Raw genomic sequence first — 24871 nt, 5'->3', positions numbered from 1 at the left:
AAAGAAAGAAAACTTCCAACAGTTACATTGTAGTTTCCAAATTCTTTTGAGAAACTGGTTTGCATTGATTTGCACACTTGTGGTAGTGAGCACATCAATAAGAGGTTAAAAATTCCCCAAATACTCGTCTTAGGATACAAAAATAGAAATTACCTTTCAAGCTTTGTGTTTTGAGTCTTCGAAAAAGCCAAGTATCCAACTTATAATTATTTTTTTGCATAATCCTTATATTTTCACCTATGTAACGTAGTAACAACAAAATAACAATAATTAATCAAATTGGTTTTAAACCAACAACAAAGTGTATTACCGACGATGTAGACATTGAGAGAAAGAAGCACATAATAATTTAAAATCCTTGTACTATCTTTTTTTAACAATGCCAAAAAAAACCAAAAAACAAAAAAAAACTTTTGACAACGAAAAAAGTATCAAACATTTAATCAACACCTGTGAACGTTATAATACACACCATAAATGCTGTGGGTCACTAGACCTGAGCCCACACTTCAAAATGAAAATGGAAAAGTGAAAGTTCAGCTCTTTCAATTCTTAGTTTAATAAGACTTAGTTTTGGTAAGTGTTTTACAGCATTTGCAACACCGCCAGATCACAAAAGTGCCAAGGATTAAAGGTGTTACAAGAAAGTAACATACACATAATAGAAGACGGAGAGATAAGGACGATAGATATTTGACAGAAAAGGAGCAAACCACATCAGAGCACCCGCCAACCACCCACCTTTAACTCTTAGTTTCTTACTGCACAAACAAAAGCCACAATGGCTAAAATCACTAAAAATATTAACACAGCATTTACTACAGCAACATCTGCATTGGTTAATAACAGAACCCACACTAATAATGAAGGTCTAATTTTTTTTAACATGTCAGTTCAATTACTGACAATGTGCAAAAAGGGTCTCTTTCTTTTTTTTTTTAAAAGGGTCTAACTTGGGACATTGATACAAAAATCTAAAGACAAACAATATCCAAAGTAGAAACTCAAACTTCCCTGTTGCAACAATTGGAAGTATGGGCTCATAAACATACCTGAGCGGGTAAGAGGTGACATTCCAACAAGAACGTCAGAAGCTAACTTTGCCACCTTGCCAGGAATCTTACTGGGGCTGCGGGATGGGCTAATGCACAGAGAGCCACGCGGGCTGTCTTCACCCTCATTTTTCTCCTGGTGACATCAAAAACAGACAACATGCAAGTTTATTACATGAAATTCATTTAAATCCCATTTATCAGGCATTCAGAACACCCTAAAACGTCGAATTCCTAAAACTGCATCTCTCTACAAGGAAAGAACTAGGAGAATCATAAAGTAAGAAAAACTTATCTTTACAAAAATTTCCCTTTAGATTTCGACATATTGAACCAGAAAACAAAGAAAGATCCAATGGTCAGCATTTAAAAAAATCTATCACCTTAAAAACAAACTATATCCTTGAAGTTTAAATATGTAATAACTAAGTCACTCTGCCATGTAGGAAACTATTTCTTGTATTGTATTAAGATTTTGTTTATTTAAACTGATTGTTTGTCAAGAGGAAAAACGAGTAATTACAAAGAAAGTAATTTTCAAACTTTAAAATGACATTTCCATATTAATCTCCACTAGTTTGACCAAAGACAATTCAGAAAAGTATTTTGTTCAACAACTTCTCTTTCTTACCTCAATTGGGCGGAGGGACTTGCGAGGTGTGCCACTGTGCGTCTGTGGTGAAAAGATTTTTACAGACATTTGTAGAGTGCAAAAAAAGCAGCTTAGGAGATGAAACACATTTAATGTTGCATCAGTTTATATGTCTAGAAGATGTACTTGAGCCTGTGACAGAATATTCAAAGAGGAAAAATAACACAGAATTTAAAGAAGAGAGGAAAGGCAAGGATCAAAAATACTTTGTACCCCCTGGAAAATAATTATTTCATACAGGCTTTGAAAAAATCAAGAGTTGTACATGGCACACAGCACACTCCTTAATGAACCCAAACTTGACAGCGGTCATGATTTTAACACTTATTGAAGGATTCAACACAAAGTTTGGCTTTAGGATAAAAGAACATTCAAAGACACCATGAAGAATGAAAACATTGATTTGGAGAGGGGAACCAAAATACAAATGAGAGCCAATAGGGCAAAACAGAAGGAAAAAAACCCCAACAACCAACAATTGCATACCTCAGGATCCACCGATGAAGAGGCAACTGTTTGCTTAACATTGTTCATTCTCTTTCGAGATTTCTTCAGTGCAACTGGTGGTGTGGCATCAACTTCTACATAGGATGTTTTGTCCTCTTCTTCCACAAACTCTAAACGATTGGGATAGCCAGTATCAGGAGAAGCCATCATTGGTGGGGGAGATATTCCCTGAGATGAAATATAAAACCATCAGTGGAAAGATCAAGTATCATTTTGTTATGTATCCAAAAGACATTAAAACAAATACTACTGGATATAATATTATCAATAAACCATCTCTTCTGAAAAGATATCTTCGTACTATTTTTGCTTTTAAAAGGTTCTTTCGGGGATCTTTAACAAATAGCAGCAGAGAATCTTCTTTTTCACTTAAGCAACCATCATTCTCCTGCTGGAGTTAAGTCGTCATTCCTATAGACTGGTCATTCTTCCCAACTAGGTAAGAGAAAATTTTGTGCATGCCACAGTTCACTTATAGGGCATTTAAATTCATTTGACATGAGAGAAAGAGAGAACCCAAAACTGACGGAAAACAAACTTGTGCCAATCATTTGCATACTTTTCTTAATTTTGTTTATCTCAGACAACTTTCAAAACACCTGACCAACAAATGAGCAGAGCACAGCCTGACCTGTATTAAAACAATACAATAACCATTAAGTGACTTGGTCTGGATTGTGCTAGCGGAGCCAGTACATAGCTTTTGAGATCTTTCTCATGTAACCAACACACCGGAACCAACAAAAGGTGGGATCAAGAACCCCAGTCACTAAAATACAAAAACAACTTTTGATCATTGTAGGTACCTGAACTTGAGCAAGCTGGATGGAAAGAGTATTGTTGGACTTCCTCAGTTCAGCTATCACAGAGTCTTTAGCATTTGTTATATTGTTCACATTTTTGGCCAAGTCAGCGTTGTCTTTCTTCAATTGCTCAACCTGGAATTATTTGCAATCAAACATTGGTATCTAGAACAAAATAGAGCTATGTACATAAGAAAATCTGAAAGACAATCTCTACAAAACATTCTAACAATTCAAAACACATACTGACCAAAAAAAAAAAAAAAAAGACAAGCATACCTGTGCACTTGGTTTATCGTGTGCACAAAATGACCTGCCAACCTTCTTTATGACAACTTAACAAGTCTAAAATAAGGAGAGCCACTTCAAATAATAACAGGAATAATGACACACAAAAACCTGTGATTATAAAATCCTTTCCTCTATAAAACAAGACAATGACAGGAAGACAATACAATACCTTTGAATTTGATGCAAATGACATTCACAAAAATACCCAAAATGCATGGTACATTCATCAAGACTCAGGTCTTTATTCATAAGTATTTCAAACATATTTATCAATCTCATGGATGTCACAATATGAGAGAGCCACATTACCTCCTGACTCAGCTGTTTGTTGTCCTGCTGTCCCTTCCTGATGAGCTGCTCCAGTTTACTCACACATGAATCACGCTCCTTTTTCCAATTCTGAGGATAATCATTTATAACAGTATGAGAATTTCAAAAAGACATAAAAGTAGAGCCAGTAGGTAAACATTAGCTTGGAAAAACCCCCCCTAACAAAACAACAAAAAGCAAACTATGTAAAGTTAAAAGGGGAAGAAGACATACCTCTATTTCCTCTCTGTTTCTTTTGTTTGTTCGCTCCTGCTTCTGAAGCTCCTTCTCAAGATTCTGAACACAAAAAACATACAAAAACAATTAAAACAAAACAATGGCTATAAGAGAAATTAGGCTGTAAAAGAAAAAGAACTTCATAATCCAGAAAAGAACTTTTATTAGAGCTGCTATTGTAGAATGGTCATGCATACAACAGAGCATGAAAACCTATTTCTCTGCTCAAATGTGAATCTTAAAAAATCAGAAACACTTACAAATAGTTAACTAATCCATTTCATCTGTGCATGGTAAAAAAGTGTACATTCAATCAATATAAGCAAGACAAGGGTATTTCACCTGTACAGATTCAGTTTTCTCCTCAATGGACTTTTTTAACTTCTCAAGCTCCTCGTTCTTCTCTGAAAAAAAAAGAAAGGGAAAAAATACCTTTTTTTTTAAAAAGAAGAAAGTAAACTCAAAGGTCAACATTTCAAGAAGCACAATGCAGAATCTGTTGGGGTGGTAGTGGTGGTGGTGGTGGTGGGGGGGCTGAACTTTTCACAGCCATTTCATAAAAATTAAATTGCTGTTAGTCTCATATATATATTATACACACACTCTCAAAAATCTTTTACAAAGAGGAAATTAACAATGCATTATTAATGATTGCTCTAAGAGCCTAGAGTATTATGGGTTGAAATGTAAATAGAACCAAGTTCAAGAAATTCCAATATTCAACAGGTACAGCAGCTGCAATTCAAATGAAGTCCTTTGACACTGAGAGAGAAAACATGACCTCTCCTGCCAGCATTGTTTCCGGCACCAAGATTCCATCAGTTCCGGCTTTCCCTTACCAAACATTCAAATGCAAATCCTAAACACCCTGGCAACTGAGCAGCCAGGGGACCGTGGCCTTCTGAGGCACACTTCACAAGTTGTTTAATCATACCAACCACTTCAAAAAGAGAACCATTTAAAAAGAAAACCCAGCTTTGAAAGCACTTTAGTGCATATCTGGCACAGTAAAAATATCCTCCTGTGTTAACCATGCATAGTTACAGTACTTCTCCTTACTTTCAATGTCTGTCTTCAACTGAATGTTTTCCTTTTGTAACTTTACATTCTCTTCTCCAAGTCTGTCTTTTAACTTTGTGTGGTCGTCTTGTTCCTGTTTTTCCTGGAAAAGCGTTATACAAATTGGTATCAAAATAATGCGATAGAAAACATCAAGTTTCAATAAGCCATACCATACCCCATTAGAATCAAACACTCAAAATCATCATAGTAATAAACACTTTCATTTTCCTCCTCTTTTTTGTCACAAAGTATACTATGACTTATAAATAATATAAATAAACCAATCACACCAGACTGAATAGCACCATAAGCAGATTTTGTTGAACAAGTAAGTAGGGAAAGTTTTGTGAAGATTAACAAAAGTTAAAGTTTTCAAGTCTATGGAATAACCTCTGCTTAAAGCAATGAAACAGATTCAACACTAGTTCAAACTGTTAAAAGCAGAAATCAATGCATCTATTCTTCAGCTAATTGTCATTTACAAATTGCAGCATAGTCAAGTACGGCTTTTTCTTTTTCTTTTTGAAGTATAAAAAACATCAAAATAAACTAAGCATAAAACTAAAGGGGCTTACCAATTTCAGCAAGTGTTTCAGTTCTGTTTCCACCTGTCGTTTGACTTCTAACTCCTCCAAACGTTTCTTGTTCACAGACTCTACTTCCTCCTCCAAAGATTTTTGTTTACTTTTCATTTCCCTCATCTCGTCCTCCAATTCATGTTTTCTTTTGTCTGCTAACCTTATCCTTTCTTCCAGTTTTTCAACTTCCCATTTTTCTTTTTCAATTCGTTTTGAGCTACTGTCTACATCATCCTGCAATCGCTGTTTTTCTTTCTCCAGGCGGTCAACTTTACTTTCCAGTTCACTTTTCTCAGAGTTTGATTTCTGAAGTTTTTCATGGAACATTTTCTCTCGTTCCTCTGATTTCTTTGTTTCATTCTCTATCTGATGCATGGAGCTGACTTCTCCTTCCAGTTTGGAAATCTGAAGCATGAAAGATACTTTCAATAAGGTCACATGATTTTTAAAAATTTGAGAGACAAATTTGTACAACCTCCAAGAGAAAAAAAAAAATTTTTTTTAAATCTTCCTTGGCAAAATTTACCCCAAAAAATCAGCCCCTGTCAAATTACATTCCTGATATCTGAAAGTGAGAGGACGCATTTAGTAGCGTAAATAACGCAAATCTTCACATTTTGTTTCCCACCTAAATTTTGTTTGCTTTAGTAGGGGTTTTACGGCCCTTTCAACTGCATAAGGTCATATGAGCGCCAAGGGGTGGGTGTCAACAGAGAAGTCCTTACAGGGAATCATACTTACTCTGCTCACTTCTCTAGCTTCAACAGCACAAAGTCTGCTTGGACTATCAAGGCACCCCGGAAATAGCAGGTCACAAGAGTGTGACAAACATACAAAAGAAGTAGAGGAAAATGACGATAGTAAGGATTAGGCGAAAAAAAGCAGCAGTTCCCTGTTGCATTTCAGGCACAATTATGAGCATGACATTGATGAATCAGCATATTTAAAATTCTACTGTGCATAAAAACATGTTAATGTCCCCCCTTTGGGAATGGCCTAAAGACACTTCAGTGAGTAGCACCGTCCCAGGGAGTCCCACCTAATTTTTTTCTCTCCCAATATTCAAATCTGAAAATAGAGAAACCTATACCGATAGTAAATAAAAATAATAACAGGGACAAACTCATTAGCCAACGAAAGCAGTTTGCGACTTCTAAGTAACTGTGACCAACAAATGGATGGTGAAAAGACAAGAAACACTCCGTCCTTTCAACACACCTGTGACTGCAGACGGGATATTTCCTCTCCTTTCTGATGCACAGTTTGAGAGAGCCTCTCCAACTCAGCTTTACCAGCATCTTTTTCTGCAATGAGAAGTGTAAATTTCAGACGCAATTATTGAATGGAAACGACCCTAGACAAAGCATTCTCATGGACATGTTTTTTAGCTCTGCTGCCATTGAGAAAAAGAATGAAAATAAACAATTCTTAGTTTTAGTAAGAGTTTTACGGCACTCGCAACACAATACGGTCATATAAGTGCTGAAGATTAGAGGTGTTACTAGAGTGTAACAAACATAAAAAAAGGAGGAGGAGAGATAAGGACGATAGATGTTTGATAGGAAAGAAGAAGCAAACCACACCAGAGCATTCGCCAACCAAATAAACAACAGACAAATAGTAACAATGACCATGAATACACAAACATGCTTCAAAGGCACGTACATCCACAAAGTAATCACAATCACAAAACAATTCCAGTCACAAAGTCATATCAAAACGTGAAGCATATCTTCAGTTTGCACACAACAAAATCAAATCTGTGTTCCTTGCATCGTGATGAAACGCACAGGACAAGTGCACAGAGTACAGACTGCTAAAGTAAAAGCCTGTTTCTACGTTCACAGCAAAGTTACCTGACTGAAGACGCCGCAGTTCGTCATCCTGAGTTTGAATGATAGATTCTTGCTGGCTCATGGTTTCCTCAGAATCAAACATTTCAGCCTTCAGAGTTTTCAGATCTTTGACCATTTTCTCAATGGCTGTGAAATAAACAAAATATTACTAACAAACATGTCTAACCAATCAAAACAAATGTTATATTTACCATTTGTTTCCAGGGCATATTTGTGCTGCCTACATATTTGAAAGCAACCCCAAACTGATCACATTGCAAGCCTATCACACGTGTGGCACTGCTGCAAAAACAGGTACCAATAAGCATACTATCCTATGAAGAGAGAAATGTCTTGTTTCCTTATTCTGAACAATTTTGGAGGAGTTCCAATAATTATCGGGAAAATGCACCGATGCGTATCCATGATAAATACTAACATTCTACAAAAAAGAATATAAATATAATTACTACATTCTGAGACAATATGCACAGGTCAAACTCATGATAAACATAAATTTTGTTAACATTCATAGGCATACCATTGTGTAAGAACAGTTAAGAAAGAGGGGGGTGGGGGGTTCCCAAATCAAAAGTAAACTTACTATTTTGAGCTTCTTTGTGACTTTCTTTCTCGTGTGCCAAGTTCTTCTCCAGGTCTGAAAAGTTGCGTTGCTGTAAAAAGAGGAGGAAGAGAGAACTGATATCAACATGCTCTCCGGTGTAGATTCTGCTTAAAGCAATAAAAAAGTACTTTAAAAAACGGACAGCTACCAAAGTTCCGACAAATTATTTGAACAAGTGCTCATTGAAATTTAACATTGAAAGAGATTTTTCTAAGCTTCACACTCTTCAAGGCATACACATATAAGTAAGTCTATTCCATAAAACCACGATTTCAAAAGAAAATACCTGTTTACTCTTTCACTTTATCAAGTATAAAAATGATCGTTATAATAGTGTTCAAAGTTCTACTTTCTGTGCAAATCCCCAGCAACTACAGTAATAACCTAATGTGTGCCTTTGAATTGAAAACCCTTTAAAAAACAAAACAAAAGAAAAACAACAAATTGATTTCAGTAAGCACCAATATTAACATTTTTTTTGCATGGCTTCATCTTATTCAGGTTGCATAATTCGTTTTAAATGTATAACTCCTAAAGGCGTATGGTACTGTTGGCAGATTATTCCACCACTATTTGCTCTAAAATTTATTTCCACTCTTGCTTTAAAACAATTCATGTTCTTTCGTTATTCTTAATGCCAGTCAAAGTTGACTCCCACAATATGCAATAGCCAACAAATCTGTTTTAAATCAGTTTTTTCGTTTATTTCAGCCAAAATGAGACGTGATTGCAAACATAAGGTCAAAAGAATTCCTTCCTTTCTCACCCATGGTACAAATCACAAGTATCCCCACATCCTAGGTCAGGCTTCTGTGCAGAGTTCTCAGACACAAAAGAGTCCCTTAACAAGCACAACTGTGTGCCAGCACCTTTTTCTATCCCTGAGCTTAATTAATGAAAACAAGGACACCCATCCCTTGTACAAGTAAGTTGACATTATGTTCACAACAATATTCAATTCTAGTGTAACATATCTTGACCCCCCACACACGATAGTTTCTTCGGTAGTTTTTTTTCTCAGATTCCTGAAAGTAACTCCATAGAATATTGAGAAATGAATTTGGAAACAATAAATAGTCCGAGAGACTTAAGACATTGTGATAAACAACATTAGCATTTGAGCTCTTAGCAGCATTGGGATATAGTGGTCCTTCTGACAGCTATTATATAGAATACTTTGTATCCTCAATATTAAAAAACAAAATTTTAGGACAAATAACAAAGTTTGAGGACTGCACAGAATCAACTAGGACCATGTTATATAATAAATGCAGAGAAGAGAAAAAAGTTTCTTACTAATTCCTTCTTCTGATTAATGTCATTCCACAGCTGCTCTAGCTCTGCATTCTTCTTTGCCAGTTCTGCCTTCATTTCTTCCACTTTATCTTCTTGTCTCTTCTCCTTGTCTGCTGACATTTTGTGCTCCTCATAGAGACGTTGCTCGAGCTTTGGATAAATTGTTACAAGCATTTCATTACAAGGTGATCAAGAGTGCCATTTTAACATTCAGTGCTGGGCACAAAAAGACAACCTCAACTTCTTAAATGCACTGTGCAGTAAGATTCAAATTCTAGAAGTTCATTAGTTAGCATGGCTTGCGTACACAATGGTTAAGAAAGTCTTCAGGATGAACATTCTTAATCAAAAGTTCCAGGGGGGAAAAAAATCACATAAAATCATCCAATTTTGATTTAATTAAATATAGGGAGGGAGCCACCATATGTCATTCTCTTCTATAGTAATATACAGTGCTTCCACCAGCTGAAGGTGAAAAGTAAGGAAAATTTTGCCGGGGTCTGCGGGGCCAGGGACAAAGTCCCGGTGGGTGTTCAGGGGGCCATTCGGCCCTGAAGAAATTGAAATTTAGTGCTTTTAGTCTTTTAGAGGGTTAAAAATGGCATTTGGGAGCCTGTTTGAAGAGATTGCCAACAACCCATATTTATTTGTTCGCCAACATTTTGTCTTGTTTGATTTCTCCACCAACATATCTTTCCATTATTGCTGGCAATGTTTAAAAGCAGGATCTCCTTCTATTGCTACTATAATTCAATTAATCTGTCATCCCACCATTGATTAAAGGCAAACCTGGGAATAATGAATAGATATGTACCTTCACTATACAGTTACCCAGCGTATACCCTAATTTTCCACAATTTTCACTTCTGAAAGTTGCAAGTCACAACCTCGGAACACCACTTCAAATTATTCTTGATTTTAGTAAGTTTTAGAATAAATTTCTTTCATCGCGGCCCTTATCGCCTTCCCGTGCCGTAGAATCTTCGCATTGATAATTTCTCTAGATCTAGATTCTAGACAATAAATTTGCAAGCAAGTTTCTTTCTGACACTAATTTTCTGTCTAAGATCACAAGTCAATTTATTTGATCAACGCGCATATTTTCCAGCTGCGGCAACAGTCCAAAGATAGTCAGACGGAATAAGTCAATGATAGAGAGGAGGAAATTGGCACAAAAGGTTCGCCAGATTTTGATCAATCTGCAAGTAAAAAATGTACTGCCTACCAACCCGCAATGAAGTTGAACGCCTGGGGCATAGCGGAAAAATGGCCGATTGCAGGAAATGCGCAATCTGGCAGGTCTCTATAACATTAACTTATTGCCAAGAGAATTACCATAAACATCCGTAACTTATACAAGACGGCACGAAGTCGAGTTCGGATCTTTTGCTACAGAATTTCGGTAGTTCTACGCTTTTTTACGGAGGGAGTTGATAATGATGGAGGAACAAGTACGGAACTGGCAGAAAGTACGGATTTCGGTAAAAATACAGAAGAGTGGAAGCACTGAATATAAGTTGAGACATCTGTATATTTACCCAACAATACTTCACAATGACAAAATTTTTATACAAACAGGATAGTCACTAATAGCATTATAAAAAACCAACATTATCAGCTGTGTGCAAAAAAAAAATATTGAAGTAACCTGGTTCAATCGATCCAGCTCTCGACATTTAGTTTCCAATTCTTCCTCCCTCTCCTTTGCTTCGGTAAGTTTCCTTTCGGCAGCTTTTTTCTCTTTTTCCAAAGCCAGTAACTTCTGGGAAAATTCTGCTGCCTCTTCCTGCTGCCTTTCTTCAACCTCTTCAAGCTGAAATAAGAACAGCTATTTGTAAAATCATTCTAAAAAGACAAGACATCTGTGGCTATAAATAGGTCCGGTGCTGTGATACATGATCAGAGAAAAGAAAATGCAGTGGCACTGATCCATTTTACGAATATTTTTGCGATACAAGCAAAGAAAAAAAATTATAATATATTTAACTGATTAAAACTTTACTGTAATACAGTTTCAACTCAATTCAAATAAAAATCTGTGTACTTCAGAATCTATATCTAGAAAGGAGAACTCACCTGCTTCACTTTGTTCTGCAACATTGTTTTGAAGTTAGCAAGTTCTTCTTCCAGTGAAGTCATTGCTTCAGCCATAGATTCTTCCTTGTTGGCATGTTGCTTCAAATCATTTAATTCAGAGGCAAATTGGGCTTCTTTGGTTTCCAACTCCTTCTCTCTAGAACTAAGCTGTTCTTCTTTGTGGGTTAACTGTTTCTGCAGCTCATCCTTCTCAGACATAATTTTTTGCACAGCAGCCGAGTCATTGGTGTGCTTCAGTTCGAGCTCCTGCAATCTTTCACGGCATGAAGCTAGATCCTTGCTGTCTGCTTCAAGCTTACTCTGAAGTTCACCCTTCTCTTTTAAAATGACTTCATTTTCTTGGCATTTACGACTACATTGTTCTTGTGCTTCAGCTAACTGGTCAGTCACACTTGTCACCTTCACCTCCAAGTTGTCTATTTCTCTACTAAGAGCACCCATTTTCTCTTCTGCGCTGTTCATCACTTCCTGTGACTGATTTTTTTGCTCTTCAATGGAAAGAATCTCTTGCTTCAACCTTTCTACAGATGCCTTCAGATGATCCCTCTCTTCTGTTGCAGTCTTCAGAGCCTCCTGACCAACAGCCATTTGCTCCGTAAGAGTTTGTAGCTTCTCCTCAGTTGCTTTCACCTGAGTCTCAAGTTCATTCTTATTTGCTAAGGTCAATTCTAAAGTTTCCTTCAGCTGAATAACCATATCTTGATGCTCCCTGCCAGACTGCTCTTTGCTGTTGTCAATCTGAGTCAGTTTGTTTTCAGCATCCTCTCTGGCCTTCTTTTCTATCTTAAGGGCCTCCTCAGAGTTCCTGAGCTCCTGCTCTTGTTGTGAGAGTTTCAGCATCACCTCTTCCAGTTTTATGGCAAATTCTTCATTTTCAAATGTCAAAACACTGTCTGTGACATTTTCCTCAGGAGCAAATATACTAGTTTGGTTCAGCCCTTTCTTTGGATTACCCAATATGACATCTTGAATGAAAGAATTGGTCTGATTGCTCTGTCCTTTGATTGACGCAATACTCAACCGAGCCTTCTTGTTTGCGGAGAGCACCTGGAGCTGCTTGTAAGCACAGCTAAGGGAGAGGAATTGCTGTTGGACTGTTGACAGTTCTTCTGATATCAAAGCAATTTTCAACCGATCATCTGAACCACCATCAGAACTATTTGCTTTTACAGAGGCAACATTGGTACCTTCATTTTCAGAGTCCACACAAAGGGAATCAGAGAAGGCAGAGGACACACTCACATCTACAGCAGTTGTGGCTTTTCTCTTGCCTCTAAAAGACTTAGATTTTCCTACGGTTTCCACTTTACACTTATATTTTGCAAGGTCCAATTTCAAATTTTCAATCTCAGCAGTATAGCCATGAATGAGAGCTTGCTCACGTTTGAAAAAATCTTCCTCCTCTCGTTTCAGCTTACTACGCAGTGCAGCATTGGCCATCTCTGTCTCTTTAAGTTTGACAGCAAGATCTGTGTTTTCTTGTTCAAGTCCAGTTTGTGTCATTGGTTCAGGTTTTGATCTAAACACAATTTCCTCATCCTCATCATCTTGAATCATGCTGTCCACTTCTTTTTTAATTTCAGGCGTATTTTTCTGTTCGATTTGGTTGACTATGTCAGTTATACATGTTTTGGAAGGACTGGAGTAAGGCCTCTTTTTCTCCATGGTAGAAATCTGATTTCCCAAAGCCTGAACCGTTCCTGACAAGTCTTCATTTGCTTTGTTTTGTTCCAGTAGTTGTTCCTGCAGCTTCTCAATTTCAGCATTTAACTCCTGCTCTTTCTTTTCACTGTGACTGAGAAGGTCCTTCAAACTTTCTATCTCAGAACTGAGATCCCGAAGTTTTTCTGCTTCCAACCCTAATTCCTTCTCTCGTTCACAAAGCACCTCAACCTTTGCCTTGAGTTCCTCGATTTCAGAATTCAGCCGATTCTCTTTCTGTTCCTGCTCAGACACTTGGTATCGGATATTCTGAAGTTCCCCTTTCAACTTATTTTCTAATTCTTTGCATCTGTCGACTTCATTCTTTGATTCCTCCAGTTGAGACTTGTATTCCTCTGTCTGCCCTTTATGCTCTTCCGTCAGCTCCTTTAGCTTATCCAATTCTGTTTTCAAGGCTTTGTCACTTTCTTCATATTCTGTAATCTGTAGGCGGAGGGCATCCATTTCTGTTTTCATACTCTCAGCAGAAAGACAGTTCTGACTCTCTGAAGCTTCTTTTTCTCCTTCTGCACTTTCAGCCTCGTCACATTTCATTTTTTCTTCATTTTCTCCTTGTTCCTCTCCAGTCTCACTCTGACCTGGAGCATCAGACTTAGCAGATTCCTTTGACATTCGCCCTGACGAACTTGAAATCTCCAGGTTATGACGGCTTTGCTCATCAATTTGACTCATCTGATCTTGGAGTCTCTCAATTTCACCTAGCATGGGAAAATAAAATAAAATCAGTAGCAGTTGCTGTAGGGAGAATCCAACAACTGGCAGCAAGACACCCTATCTGAGAAAATTCACAGTCAAAATTTAGCGCACAGTAAAAGTTGATGAAATGATACTATCCCTTCGAAAGAAATATTAGCTTATCAAAAATACTTACAGCTCCTATAAAGTCCATACCAAATGGTTCAAGTAAACTTCAGAGGATTTTCTAAAATTTGAAAGACACCCAGCTCTTTTACCTTTGACTTTGTTCACTTTTTTTCAGTTGTTGGTAAGTTTTACGTCGCTCGCAACTGCATAAGGTCCTATGAGCGCGCTGGACACATTGAAAATTTTTAGTTTGGTAGGAATCTATTTTGAATTTTGCCCCCTGTGGCGGCCAAAGCCTACTCTTATCGATTCTGGACCACCAATAAGGGATCTGCAATGTGCATAGCTTGCACAAGGACCTCCGAGATTTTTCAGTTTATCCGAGAAAGTTAGGTGCTAGATCTTACCTACCATAAGACCAGGGGTGTGGCTGGAAGACAGCAGTACGAAGGAGCCAAGGAGTAGAAAGGCTGCAGAAAGAGTCAGGAGGATAGAGGAGGGGGCAAAGGAGGTGAGGGGGTGGGGGCAGAAAGTGAAGACGAAAGGAGAAGACAACATGGTTAGAGACCAGGAAAGGAGGTGTAAAGAGAACATTTTCCCGTCACCATCCAGATTCGAATCTGGTACCTGTTGGATGAGAGGCGAACACCATAACCCCTCGACCACGAGAGTTCCCTCTTTGTTTACTAAAGATCTCTAGAGGGTATATATCCTCACAACAGGCACTGTGTAATACATTTTAAACATCACAGAAAATTTGTAACCTTCTAGTAGTCAAAACTGCCTAAGCCAACCACTCATTGTTGAGGAGAAACATGGCTGTATTACACAGTCATAATAATGTAAAAAATACTACAGGGAGGAAATGGGAACTGGCTGTAGGTTTTGAAAAAAAAAGCCGGAAAATATATGGGCGCGCGCGCACTGACTGAAATAAGAATACAGTGAGACTAAATTATATTTGTTTCATTCCCGCTATTACAACAAATAATCTCTATTTAGTATAAATAATATGTATTGTTTATAGTAAGACTTTTGTTAAAAGCTGGGGCCCTAATGGCAAGTCGGCTGGAAAAAACGGAAGATTTACATACCTGTTATACAGACAAGTTTGACAGAACTTCCAATCATGCCATACCTCGTTAACCCTATCCTGCAAGCTCCTTATTTATCAGAGTTCTTTGAGCAGTATGATGAAGTCACCAACAATAAATAACTCACTTAGAGCCAAATCTGAGTTTTAACAATTATCTTTCTATCTAGTGACCCCTGCAATGCCCTTACAATTCCATTTATCTAAAAATAAAATAATTCTCCAGGTACAAAATACATCCAGCAGCCAGAGCAAAGCAGGAATGCCATTTACCTTGTAGTTCTTTACATTCTTCTTCTAGAGATGCAATTGTGGCATCCTTGCTCTTCAGCCTTTGAGAGATCTCTTCTTCTTGTGCAAGGGTTAAGTCTTCCTTTTCTGTCAGTGTCTGCGCAAGACTATCACACTTTGCCTTGGTCTCTTCCAACTGCTCTTTCAAGGCTCCAGAATTCTTTTCCTAAACCATTAAAAGAAAAAAATGCCAGAATAAAAGGCTAAGAAAGAATCTTTTCAGGTGGTAACTACATTTCAAACAATGAAATCAGAAACAGAGATAAATGAGAAGGCAAAGAACAGATCTGATTGACAAAACAATACCATTATAATGTCACCATTTAGATTTAGTCCTCCAATAGAGACACCCATGGATGGGCACAAACTGCAAGAATTAAGGAAAGTCAATTAGATAAGTGACCACCACCAATAAATTTTTAGAATTATCAGTTTAGAATTTACTTATGCTTCACCTATTTGATAGATTTTAAAAGTACATTACCTGTTCAGCCTCTCTTTTCTTTTCCTTGCCAAGAGTTTTCTTTAGCTCAGCAATTTCCTCCATGTGACGGTTGTACACCTCGCCAGCTTCAGTGAGCAAAGACTCCAGTTCTTCAATTTTACCATCCTGCAATTTAATAAGAGAGCTCGTGGTTCAATTACAATCACAGATAAGAAAACAAATCATGAAAATTATCTAAATGTTCTCTGTACTGTCATGTTACACTTTTCAAAGAACACCTAGAGATCAACAAGTTGAACCTTCAGGAGGTGCAACCCTTCTACAAGATAGGGGGAATATATAGGGCTTAAAATATCTATGCCCAGATGTGTGTTTGGGTCACATTTATTTGGGCTATGTCTCCAGTCTGTTTCCTTTCTCTCTTCTTGCTTCTTTACTTAAATTACAACAAGTACCTAAAAAGAATTTATACTCATAATATAAATTATAACACAGACCTGCCACTCTATGAAATCTAAAAATCAGGATTTCAGAGTAAAAAAATCAGGATCTGGTGAAAAAAATCGGGATCAGCAAATCAGTCATCATAAGTGGAACTGGGGAAAGGGGGGGTCCCTTTTATGAGGCAAGCATGCCAGATAAAACTTTCGCAGGAAAAGTTCCCATTTGGGCCTCAAAGTAGAGGAAAAAACTGAAAGAGAGCATGTACTCGAGTCTGAGTTGGATAGACATAGACTGGGGGAGCACAGGTTACATACAGTAACGCTTAACTTTAATCGCATATATACACTCAAGGCACAACCCCCCCCCCCCCCCCAAATAAAACGCGCCAAGGTTGTTCATTTACTATTATTTTCTTACTCCTTTATCCTCAATTAGAACATGTATAACGGCAAGCACTAAAAGCGTAAGTGTAAAAAAAAAAAACCCACCCCCCCTAACCCCGGTCATCCCATACTGGTTAAGTCCCGAAAAACACCTCGACCAACGCGACCGGTGTGAATGAACTTTGTTGACCACGACAACCCGCGGTCCTTGACACACGCGCTACTCACACGTACGAGGTCATGTTTACGTGGTGCGAATGAGTGTTTCAAAGTTCCACAGACAGGTCTTGATGATGGGCCCGACTAACCAGAACTCGGACGAAGCTTGCTTTTAAAGCAACGGCAGAACAGGGAATAGATTATTCTTAAGCCTATGTCATAATTATTACAGTAATCAGGCCATCATTGGAGAATGCTGGGTAACAAAAACGAAAGTAGATTTAGAGAGTATCCAAGTCGGAATTCAAAATCGATACTTCGTCGAAACAACATGCGTGAGTCAACTACTAGACCCGGCATTGATGTTTTAGAAATAGCGTTCTAAGTTCCTGCCGATAAAAAGTCCAAGCGGTGCTTCCAAGCAAATGAGATTGCAGAAATTTTTTTCTCTAAGAATCGGATGCAACAACAAAAAATCAGGATACTGGCGACCAAAATCGGGAAAATCGGAATGCTCGAGATTTGGGACAAAAAATCGGGATATCCCGATTAAATTGGGATGAGTGGCAGGTCTGATAACATTTTTATTTGTTTAGTGGACATGTATTTACAACTAACCAGACACTAAAAACAATACCATTAATAATATGAATTCAGTGCAAGTTGTCAAGTGTAAGTGTGCAATCCAAGTACATAGCAACAATCATGTGAAAATGTATAATTTTTTCGTGAAAAAAAAAATATGAAAAAACAAACAAACCTTGTCTTTGCAAGCCTCTGAGGCATCTTCAAGACGCTTCGTTAATGTCTCAACCAGCACAGAGTTGCCAATATCAACTGAGTCATTCACACCCTGATCATATGAAAAATAAGATCAATATTTTCATCTGATAAGCATACAAGTTTGTTTCTAAAAACAAATACAAAAGTTGTACAAAATAGGTGGCACAAAATATACACAAAATTATTTACTAACCAAGACACTTAAATCCAATTGAAATAGGAAAAGTATACAAAACTATACACCACTACACTAGAGAAGTGAGAACTGAAGCAATCCTTAACAAAAGGAGCAACAGGCGACGACATAATTGTCAATTATTGTCAATACAAATCCTCTACGGAAGGGGAAAAAAAGAGGGGGGGGGGAGACCAACTGTAGAACACTTTTTTTTAAATAGGAGAAAATAAAAAAAGAACAAAAGCTTAATTGGTGCAATTTAACGTAATTCATGTCACCAGAAAAAAAATTAGTCATGCCTGAAGAAGTTAATAGTTAACTTGAATAGAACTAAGACCTAATACACATAGAAAAAACAACAACTCATATACATAAACATACAGGGTCCCCATCAAATCCCTGAAAAAAATTTCAAGACCCCTATTCAAGGGAAAAATAAGGCCGCTGCGCGTCAAGAATGATCCCCAAAAAGCCCATCTATTAATGATAAAAAGTCACAATGTCTTTAAATGAATGCAAATGTACATTTCGTAGTATAGTCTTCAAACAATAAATGATTATAATACTGGGAGACTGCCAACCCAGCTTCTCAATTTTCCAGGAGGGGGCGCTCATCCATTTCCAGAGGGCATGTACATAACAATGGCAGCACGTGCTCCATTTATATCTAATATATGTATATATGTTTGTGAATACACACACACACGCGTAGGTACATTATATCCAGTCAACAACATGCCAGTGTGGTACTGGGATCTTATGTGACTTAGGTACTTCAGTCTGTTCTTATTTATTTATATTTTCCTCTCATCATAATACCTTACATAAACTATACAAAAATGAATCCTGTTTTGAGCCTGAGAAAAAACCTGGAACCAGAATATCAACTGTCAATAACCAGTCTCGGTGTAATGATTCATATGATAAACGTGAAGACGAAAATTATTGCTCAAACTCAAAGTAGAGTAATAACTTGAATGGCTCAAGTAGACCTACTCAGTGAGAGAGGTGTAAGAATTGAGGGATGGCAAGATGCAGTGACACTGAAAATCTGCCAATCTTGAACAGAAAGCTAAAATATAGATATAAATTACTACCACCCCATCCAATGAAACGCGAACAATAACAAGGCACAACGGATCCCGATTTCACACAAAGCCTGCACCAACGCGTGCTTTGCAGAGAGCTCTTATAGTAGTTATCAAAATTCTACGTACTAAAAATTTGCTCCCAAGTTCAGTTTTTGCCATCTAGTGTTGCCTCCACACACACCCCCTCCCGAGTGTATCTTTTTTTTTAAAAGTCAACCCCCCCCCCCCCTCCCCCCCCCCCCGAGTCCTATACTTAACAGCACTTAGACCGCCGGTACTCACACGATGCCTTATCATGTGATGCAAATGCACAAGTTCACTGACCGGTCACGATGGCGAGGCTGACAAGACGCTTGTATAACTTTCTTTTCTATTTTTGTTCCCACAAGTGACAGCACAGGATTTATTTTTATGACAACACTGCGTTTGTAATGCACAACCTGCTTGTTACAAATGACGAGTTATCTTTCAGACTAGGCCTATTACCGGGAAATTTCTGGGTGGTAACGAAAGCGAAAGTAGATCTTGATTCTTCCCGACCGAGCCTCGGTGTCACAGATACACTTCCGCCTGCCGCCATAGCGGTTCAATTACGTTTCCTCTTCATGATTCATCCACCTTACTGTCAAGACAGCTACACAACTAATATTTCACAGCCCTATCTTTTCCCGACTTCCCGACCCATCACAAAATTCCTAACTTTTTCCCGATTTCCCGACCTGGTGGAGACCCTAAACATATCTGAAAGCACCAAATGTTTTCAGCTTGAATTCACATTTTTGTATGTAATTCAATCAGTGTTGATTTTTTTAACCTGCTTTCTTAATTATCCATCTGAGCATTTAAAAAATGCATTTTGCTTAAAACAAGAAAGGGCACTTACCTGTTTTGCATCTTCCTCCTTACATGTTTTCAATTCATCGATCTGTTTTTCTAGGTCAGCAATCTTTTCATCTCTTTCCTGAAATGCAAAAGAAACGTGGAAATCACAATAATGATTTGGACAGAAAGTGGCCAACATAGTGACACAAGACAGCAGTGGTCTACGATGGAAAAACCCTGAAGTCATCCATCTACTGACTAAGCCTCAGTGAATCTACCATCAATCCAGGTGCTTTGGCAACGGAGGAGAGTGGCAAGCACTGTTCCTCTACAACAAAAAAGTAGTAAGTGCATCATAACTTTGAACAGTATTTCAATTTTTTGTAAATTTTCCTTAATACCTTGCTTGAATAATACCACAACATATGCAAAGAACAGGCTTTGATTTCCTTTAGTACAAAAGTAAACAATACACAAACCACTCAACTCATGTACTTTTGCCTGATCTACTGGAAGAGCATGTTCAAAGAAAAAGAGATAGCAAGCCAAGAATTGAGGCCAAAAGGAACAGTGTATTATTACCTTAACTTTCATCTCTTCCTGGTGGAGCAATAAGCTGGACACCCATTCATCGTCCTCATCAACCTTCCGTTGAATTCTTTCCAGTCTCTTCTCATAAACTTCCATGACGGCACGCACTCTTTCATCCGATATTTCTTGAGACTCTTCACTTGACTCCTTCAACAACGCACTGCAAAACAGAAGTCCAAACATGTTGTTTTTTTCTTACAAGTAGACACAATTTTAATCTTTCATATTCTTTTAGACGTTGTGGACTTTATGAAATCAGATGAGCATTATGAAACAAATTTATGCCTGCTCAGTAAAAAGAATTAAGTACTTCAACAAGTATATGTAACTAATAAACAAAAGCCAAAATAAAGTCAAAATATTTATTTTTTCTTTATTTGACCTCTTAGTAATGAGTAAAATACAAAACCTTATACATCATGTTTATTGCTATCAATTTTACTTGTCACAAACCAAACCACATTTTGGGGTTGCAACAGGAAATTCAATTGCTCTTCATGAAACAGCCAATGGAAAGGTATTCAAGGCACAGAACCAGACTTTTTTCAGCGTAATCCACGCTTGCCAACATTTTCAAAACCCAATCAGGAAAAGATAATTCAACATAATGTTACATAACAACAAACAAAACAACATCAAGTGGGACTGGTTTTGGAGTAGTACATGTGATACGGCTATCAAATTTCAAACTGTTGAATCCGGGACAAACCTGAGAAATTCGTAAAAGTAGGCAACCCATACTAGACTATCAGCTTTGCACACAAAGCACTAAAGAATGCATGGTTCCAAGAAGAAACAAAACAATAAATAACCTGTATGTCTCTTCAATTTCCACAACTTGCTGCATCATTGCTTTTGACACTTCTTCTCTGACTCGGGACTCAACGTTACTTGAATTTTCAATTTCCTCCATGACAATCTGCCCGAGTCGTTTATTGTTGGCTTCAAGTTTCTGAAACAAATACAATGTATTGGAAATTAATTTACTAACTTCAAAGTTAACACCATGGAGTAGCTGAAGCTTCACATAAATAAAATATAGAATTCACAAAAGGTTCCCAGAGACAAACACAAGGCAATGTTATAAAATCAGTTGTAAGGAAAAAACTGAAGATGCAACTTACTTTCAACAAAGAAAGTATAGTTTCTATATAGGTGAAAATACTATTGATACAATTTTCTAAATGTATAAGTTGGTTGATAAAAATGTTCAGGAGACAAAAAAAATTATATATTTTCCATTTCACTCAGGTGCCATGCTGAAAAGATTGAAATTTTCAGTTAAAGAATAGAATTCAAAGCAATTTTATGAAAATTACATGATTTACATTGGGGGGGGGGGGGGAGAAACAGCAACAAAAACCCAGAATTACATTTTAGAGAATTACAGTGAGTGGTTGGCTGGTGCTCTGGTGTGGTTTGCTTCTTCTTTCCTATCAAACATAAGCGCTCATATGACCTTATGCAGTCGCGAGCGCCGTAAAACCCTCTACTAAAAAAAAACACAAAAAAACATCTATCGTCCTCATCTCCCCCTCTTCTTTTTTATGTTTGTTACTCTCTTGTAAAACCTCTAGTTTTCTGGCGTTCATAAAACCTTATGCAGTTGCGAGCGCCGTAAAACCTCTACTAAAACTAACTAAACTAGAGAATTACATAGACTATGTTTCTTCGCAATACCTTTTTTTCTCTGCTCATTTTATTCAAATATAATCTAATCAAGTACATTTGTACTAGCAAAAATGTTTCAAGAAATAGATTAGTCATTAAAAGATTATGTTATAACATTGAACAGATTTTAGACGCATTTCAGCACTGGAGGGTAATAAAAAACTAACTCGACTTCTATTTATGACACAACCCAGTCAAATCACAGACAACAGCCACGGAAAGAACACAAGTCTAAAAATGCAATTTTCAGGATGTTGATTAGAGTCTTCCACACCAAAGTCCAGCATGATAACTAAGCTCACAGAGTGCTCTAATTTAAATTTTTTTTTAAGCTAGGCCTAAGACTGTAACCTTGATGTAAGATTTCATCTGCGGAAGAGTCATTTGAGGCTCTGAGTCGTCACCATCATCACACGCCTCGCTCTCGTCCTCTTCAACAATGTCATCTTCCAGGTCATGATCATACTCCAACATTTCTGCAAAGAACTCAGTAAAATTAATAACAATCCAGTGCATTTTACAGTCTAAATTGGCAAAAGTATCAATCAAGAGAGAAACTAATGGTTGTGAGTAAACGTCATTTCATAACCATAAAGACAAACACACATTTTATTTTTATCACTTAAGGCTTGTCATTTCTCACAGCAAAGGAACACCCACTACTCAGGAAATATAATTAGACCTGCATGTGAACCTCAACCAGATTGTCTGAAAATTTTGCGCACCCCCCCCCCCGAAAAGCTTTTGTAGGTGTCATAAAAGGAAGGACTTCCAAGTAACAAGTGACCACCCCAACAAACACAATATAAAGAAGAGACCTAACCCTAATCCAAACCCTACCCCAAAATAGAACCTGCAACGGTCCTTATGTAAAAGGCCAGCACAAGTCCAAAATGAAAGAAAAAAAACCCCTCCAAAACAGTGAGCATAATATGGCCTACTACTTTGCTATTATAATAGGGTTTGATACAACAACACAATAGAATTGGAATATGAATCGTCCATTTAGATCTAGATCAAGTAATCTAAATAAATCTAGAATCCAGACTCTAGATCTAGAAGAACAAGTGAATAGGAATAGGAGGCCTTGAACGAGAAATCCGCATCCGATTCCGAACTCTCGAACAGAGAGAGGGACTCAGCTGATGAGTCAAAGATTCTAAATAAATAGTTCACGCACCTGATGAAATGCTTTTTACCAGCATTAATATTACAGCACAACCTATAATAGGGTTTGACACAATAGAATTGGAATATGAATCCTCCATTGAGGTCTATTATGATCTATAAATTTAGATCTAGATCTAGATCAAGTACATGTAAGTCGGACTCAATCTAAGAATGAATCCACATAAACAGTCAACAAACGAAATTCAAAATGGCCGCTCTAGCACGAAACTGAAAGTAGATAATTAAGGTCGTCGTCCTTTTTCGTATTCGTATTTCTACTCAGGTTCCGACAATTATGTCGGAAACGCCGACGTCGGTACGAAAACGAAAGTGCCGACAAAGCCGACGGGAGAAAAAGGGGGCGCTGGCAGTTGGCCAGGCCTCGCACTTCGCACATTTACTTATACAGTGTACAGGTAGGCCTAGCGCCTAGCTATAGCACCGGCCGGCTCGCGATTGTCGGATTTCAGACGATTGTTGGCAAACATGCAGGTCTATATAATAAAAAATTTGAAAATTGGCAAAAACTACCAGCTTGTCCCTCACAAGGCACAAAAACAGTCAAGAATCAATGTTTTATTACTAATTTCTTCCAGGACCGTATTGTTCCTCTGTTAAATTTTTATCATTCTTAGCACACATGAAAAGCAAATCATTTGTGTCATTCCATAAGTTTCGACTTTGAGGAAATCAAAGAAAAAAAAGAATGCCCAAATCAGAACCATGATTTGAGCCCTCTTTATTTTTCAATTAAAAGCTAAGAAGGAACAAAACTATATTGTAAAATGCCCCTTGATGTCTTTATTCGAACAATATCTTTATACTTTTTTTTTTTTAACTCAACAAATCTAGGTATTGATCTGGAGGATTATGGAATGACACTGATGAAACATAAATCCCTTGGCTTGAAATAGGTTCCTATTAAAGTAATCCATTTACAGCACATCTTATGCTGGGTTTCTAATGATAACCCCCCCCCCCCATCTTCCAAATTCAGCATGACAATGGCAGTACCTTTAGTTTCCCAAGCAATGGAAGCTCGTTGGGCCGTTTGAAGGGCAGCTTTCTTGGTCGGTTTCGGGGGTTTTGGCGGTTTCTCAATGTGCTTGACTTGTTTTGCAATCGCGGAGAACTTGAACACATGCAGAGTGTCATCAAACATGCTCAAACATTGACTGACATTGACAATCATCGCTGCCCGGCCACTACCGTTGAAGAAATTTTGCAGTAACCTGGTGAGCTTGCTATCTCTGAAGGGTACCATTTTCTGTGTGTGTTGATCTCTGAAAAAGAGTCAATTGGTTATCAAATTAATTTTGTTTTGTGCACTTTTTTCCTTGCTTTTTTACATGTGGTCAAAGGCTATCATGGCTCAAGACAATTTGTTGAGCTGCCAAATAGAACTGGGCCTGTGGTGTAGCAATTAGGCACTTCACCTTCGCATGCAGGAGACATGAGTTTGGTTCCCATGAGGGGAGACTTATAATCGAATATCTCTGTCTCTCTTCAGGGTCGTAGTATCCCTCTCAGCTCAGGTTAGCCCTGACAGGCAGGATCAAAGTCCATCTCCTAAATTATCTAAATTCTGTCAATGGGTATGTAAAAAACACCTACTTTTATTTTTCTGAATAGCAAACCACTTTGCCACCCACTGGATGTACAGTTCAGTTCCAGTGCATAACTTAACTTAAAGACAAAGCACTTAACGCTCCACTGAGGTACGAAAATTTAGAGGAAACACTGCTACAAACCTTGAACTCCTTACAGATAGGTCATATTCATAATAATAATTTCTTTCAAATGTTTGAGTTTGAGCAAAGAGAAACACATTGACAAAACAAAAAAGCAGGATAGACAAACAGAAGACAAGTATAGAAGTA

The 24871-nt window shown here is 37.7% G+C and overlaps 1 protein-coding gene across 2 annotated transcripts in view; it reads right to left on the bottom strand.

Annotated features, from left to right (window-relative positions):
- LOC101863652 (kinesin-like protein KIF20B) overlaps positions 1 to 24871 on the bottom strand; it is a 50743-nt gene that overhangs the window by 8569 nt on the left and 17303 nt on the right. The window contains exons 10-33 of one of the 2 annotated variants that reach the window (XM_005092157.3): positions 24006 to 24274; positions 22173 to 22297; positions 20963 to 21102; positions 20142 to 20310; positions 19621 to 19698; positions 17446 to 17538; positions 15739 to 15864; positions 15237 to 15420; positions 11324 to 13764; positions 10896 to 11060; positions 9248 to 9397; positions 7931 to 8000; positions 7348 to 7473; positions 6710 to 6795; positions 5489 to 5896; positions 4911 to 5013; positions 4194 to 4255; positions 3849 to 3911; positions 3615 to 3704; positions 3018 to 3149; positions 2191 to 2379; positions 1684 to 1725; positions 1053 to 1188; positions 154 to 237 (exon numbers count right to left, since the gene is read on the bottom strand). In XM_005092157.3, coding sequence (XP_005092214.1) covers positions 154 to 237; positions 1053 to 1188; positions 1684 to 1725; positions 2191 to 2379; positions 3018 to 3149; positions 3615 to 3704; positions 3849 to 3911; positions 4194 to 4255; positions 4911 to 5013; positions 5489 to 5896; positions 6710 to 6795; positions 7348 to 7473; positions 7931 to 8000; positions 9248 to 9397; positions 10896 to 11060; positions 11324 to 13764; positions 15237 to 15420; positions 15739 to 15864; positions 17446 to 17538; positions 19621 to 19698; positions 20142 to 20310; positions 20963 to 21102; positions 22173 to 22297; positions 24006 to 24274 — 5531 coding nt within the window. The remainder of the gene's footprint in view (positions 1 to 153; positions 238 to 1052; positions 1189 to 1683; positions 1726 to 2190; positions 2380 to 3017; positions 3150 to 3614; positions 3705 to 3848; positions 3912 to 4193; positions 4256 to 4910; positions 5014 to 5488; positions 5897 to 6709; positions 6796 to 7347; positions 7474 to 7930; positions 8001 to 9247; positions 9398 to 10895; positions 11061 to 11323; positions 13765 to 15236; positions 15421 to 15738; positions 15865 to 17445; positions 17539 to 19620; positions 19699 to 20141; positions 20311 to 20962; positions 21103 to 22172; positions 22298 to 24005; positions 24275 to 24871) is intronic. The other variant, XM_005092158.3, reaches the window with a different exon arrangement.

This window comes from Aplysia californica, unplaced genomic scaffold (assembly GCF_000002075.1).
Source record: "Aplysia californica isolate F4 #8 unplaced genomic scaffold, AplCal3.0 scaffold00041, whole genome shotgun sequence".
Classification (NCBI taxonomy): domain Eukaryota; kingdom Metazoa; phylum Mollusca; class Gastropoda; order Aplysiida; family Aplysiidae; genus Aplysia; species Aplysia californica.
Note: the sequence above shows the minus strand (reverse complement) of the source record. Positions and strands in the feature narration are given on the sequence as shown.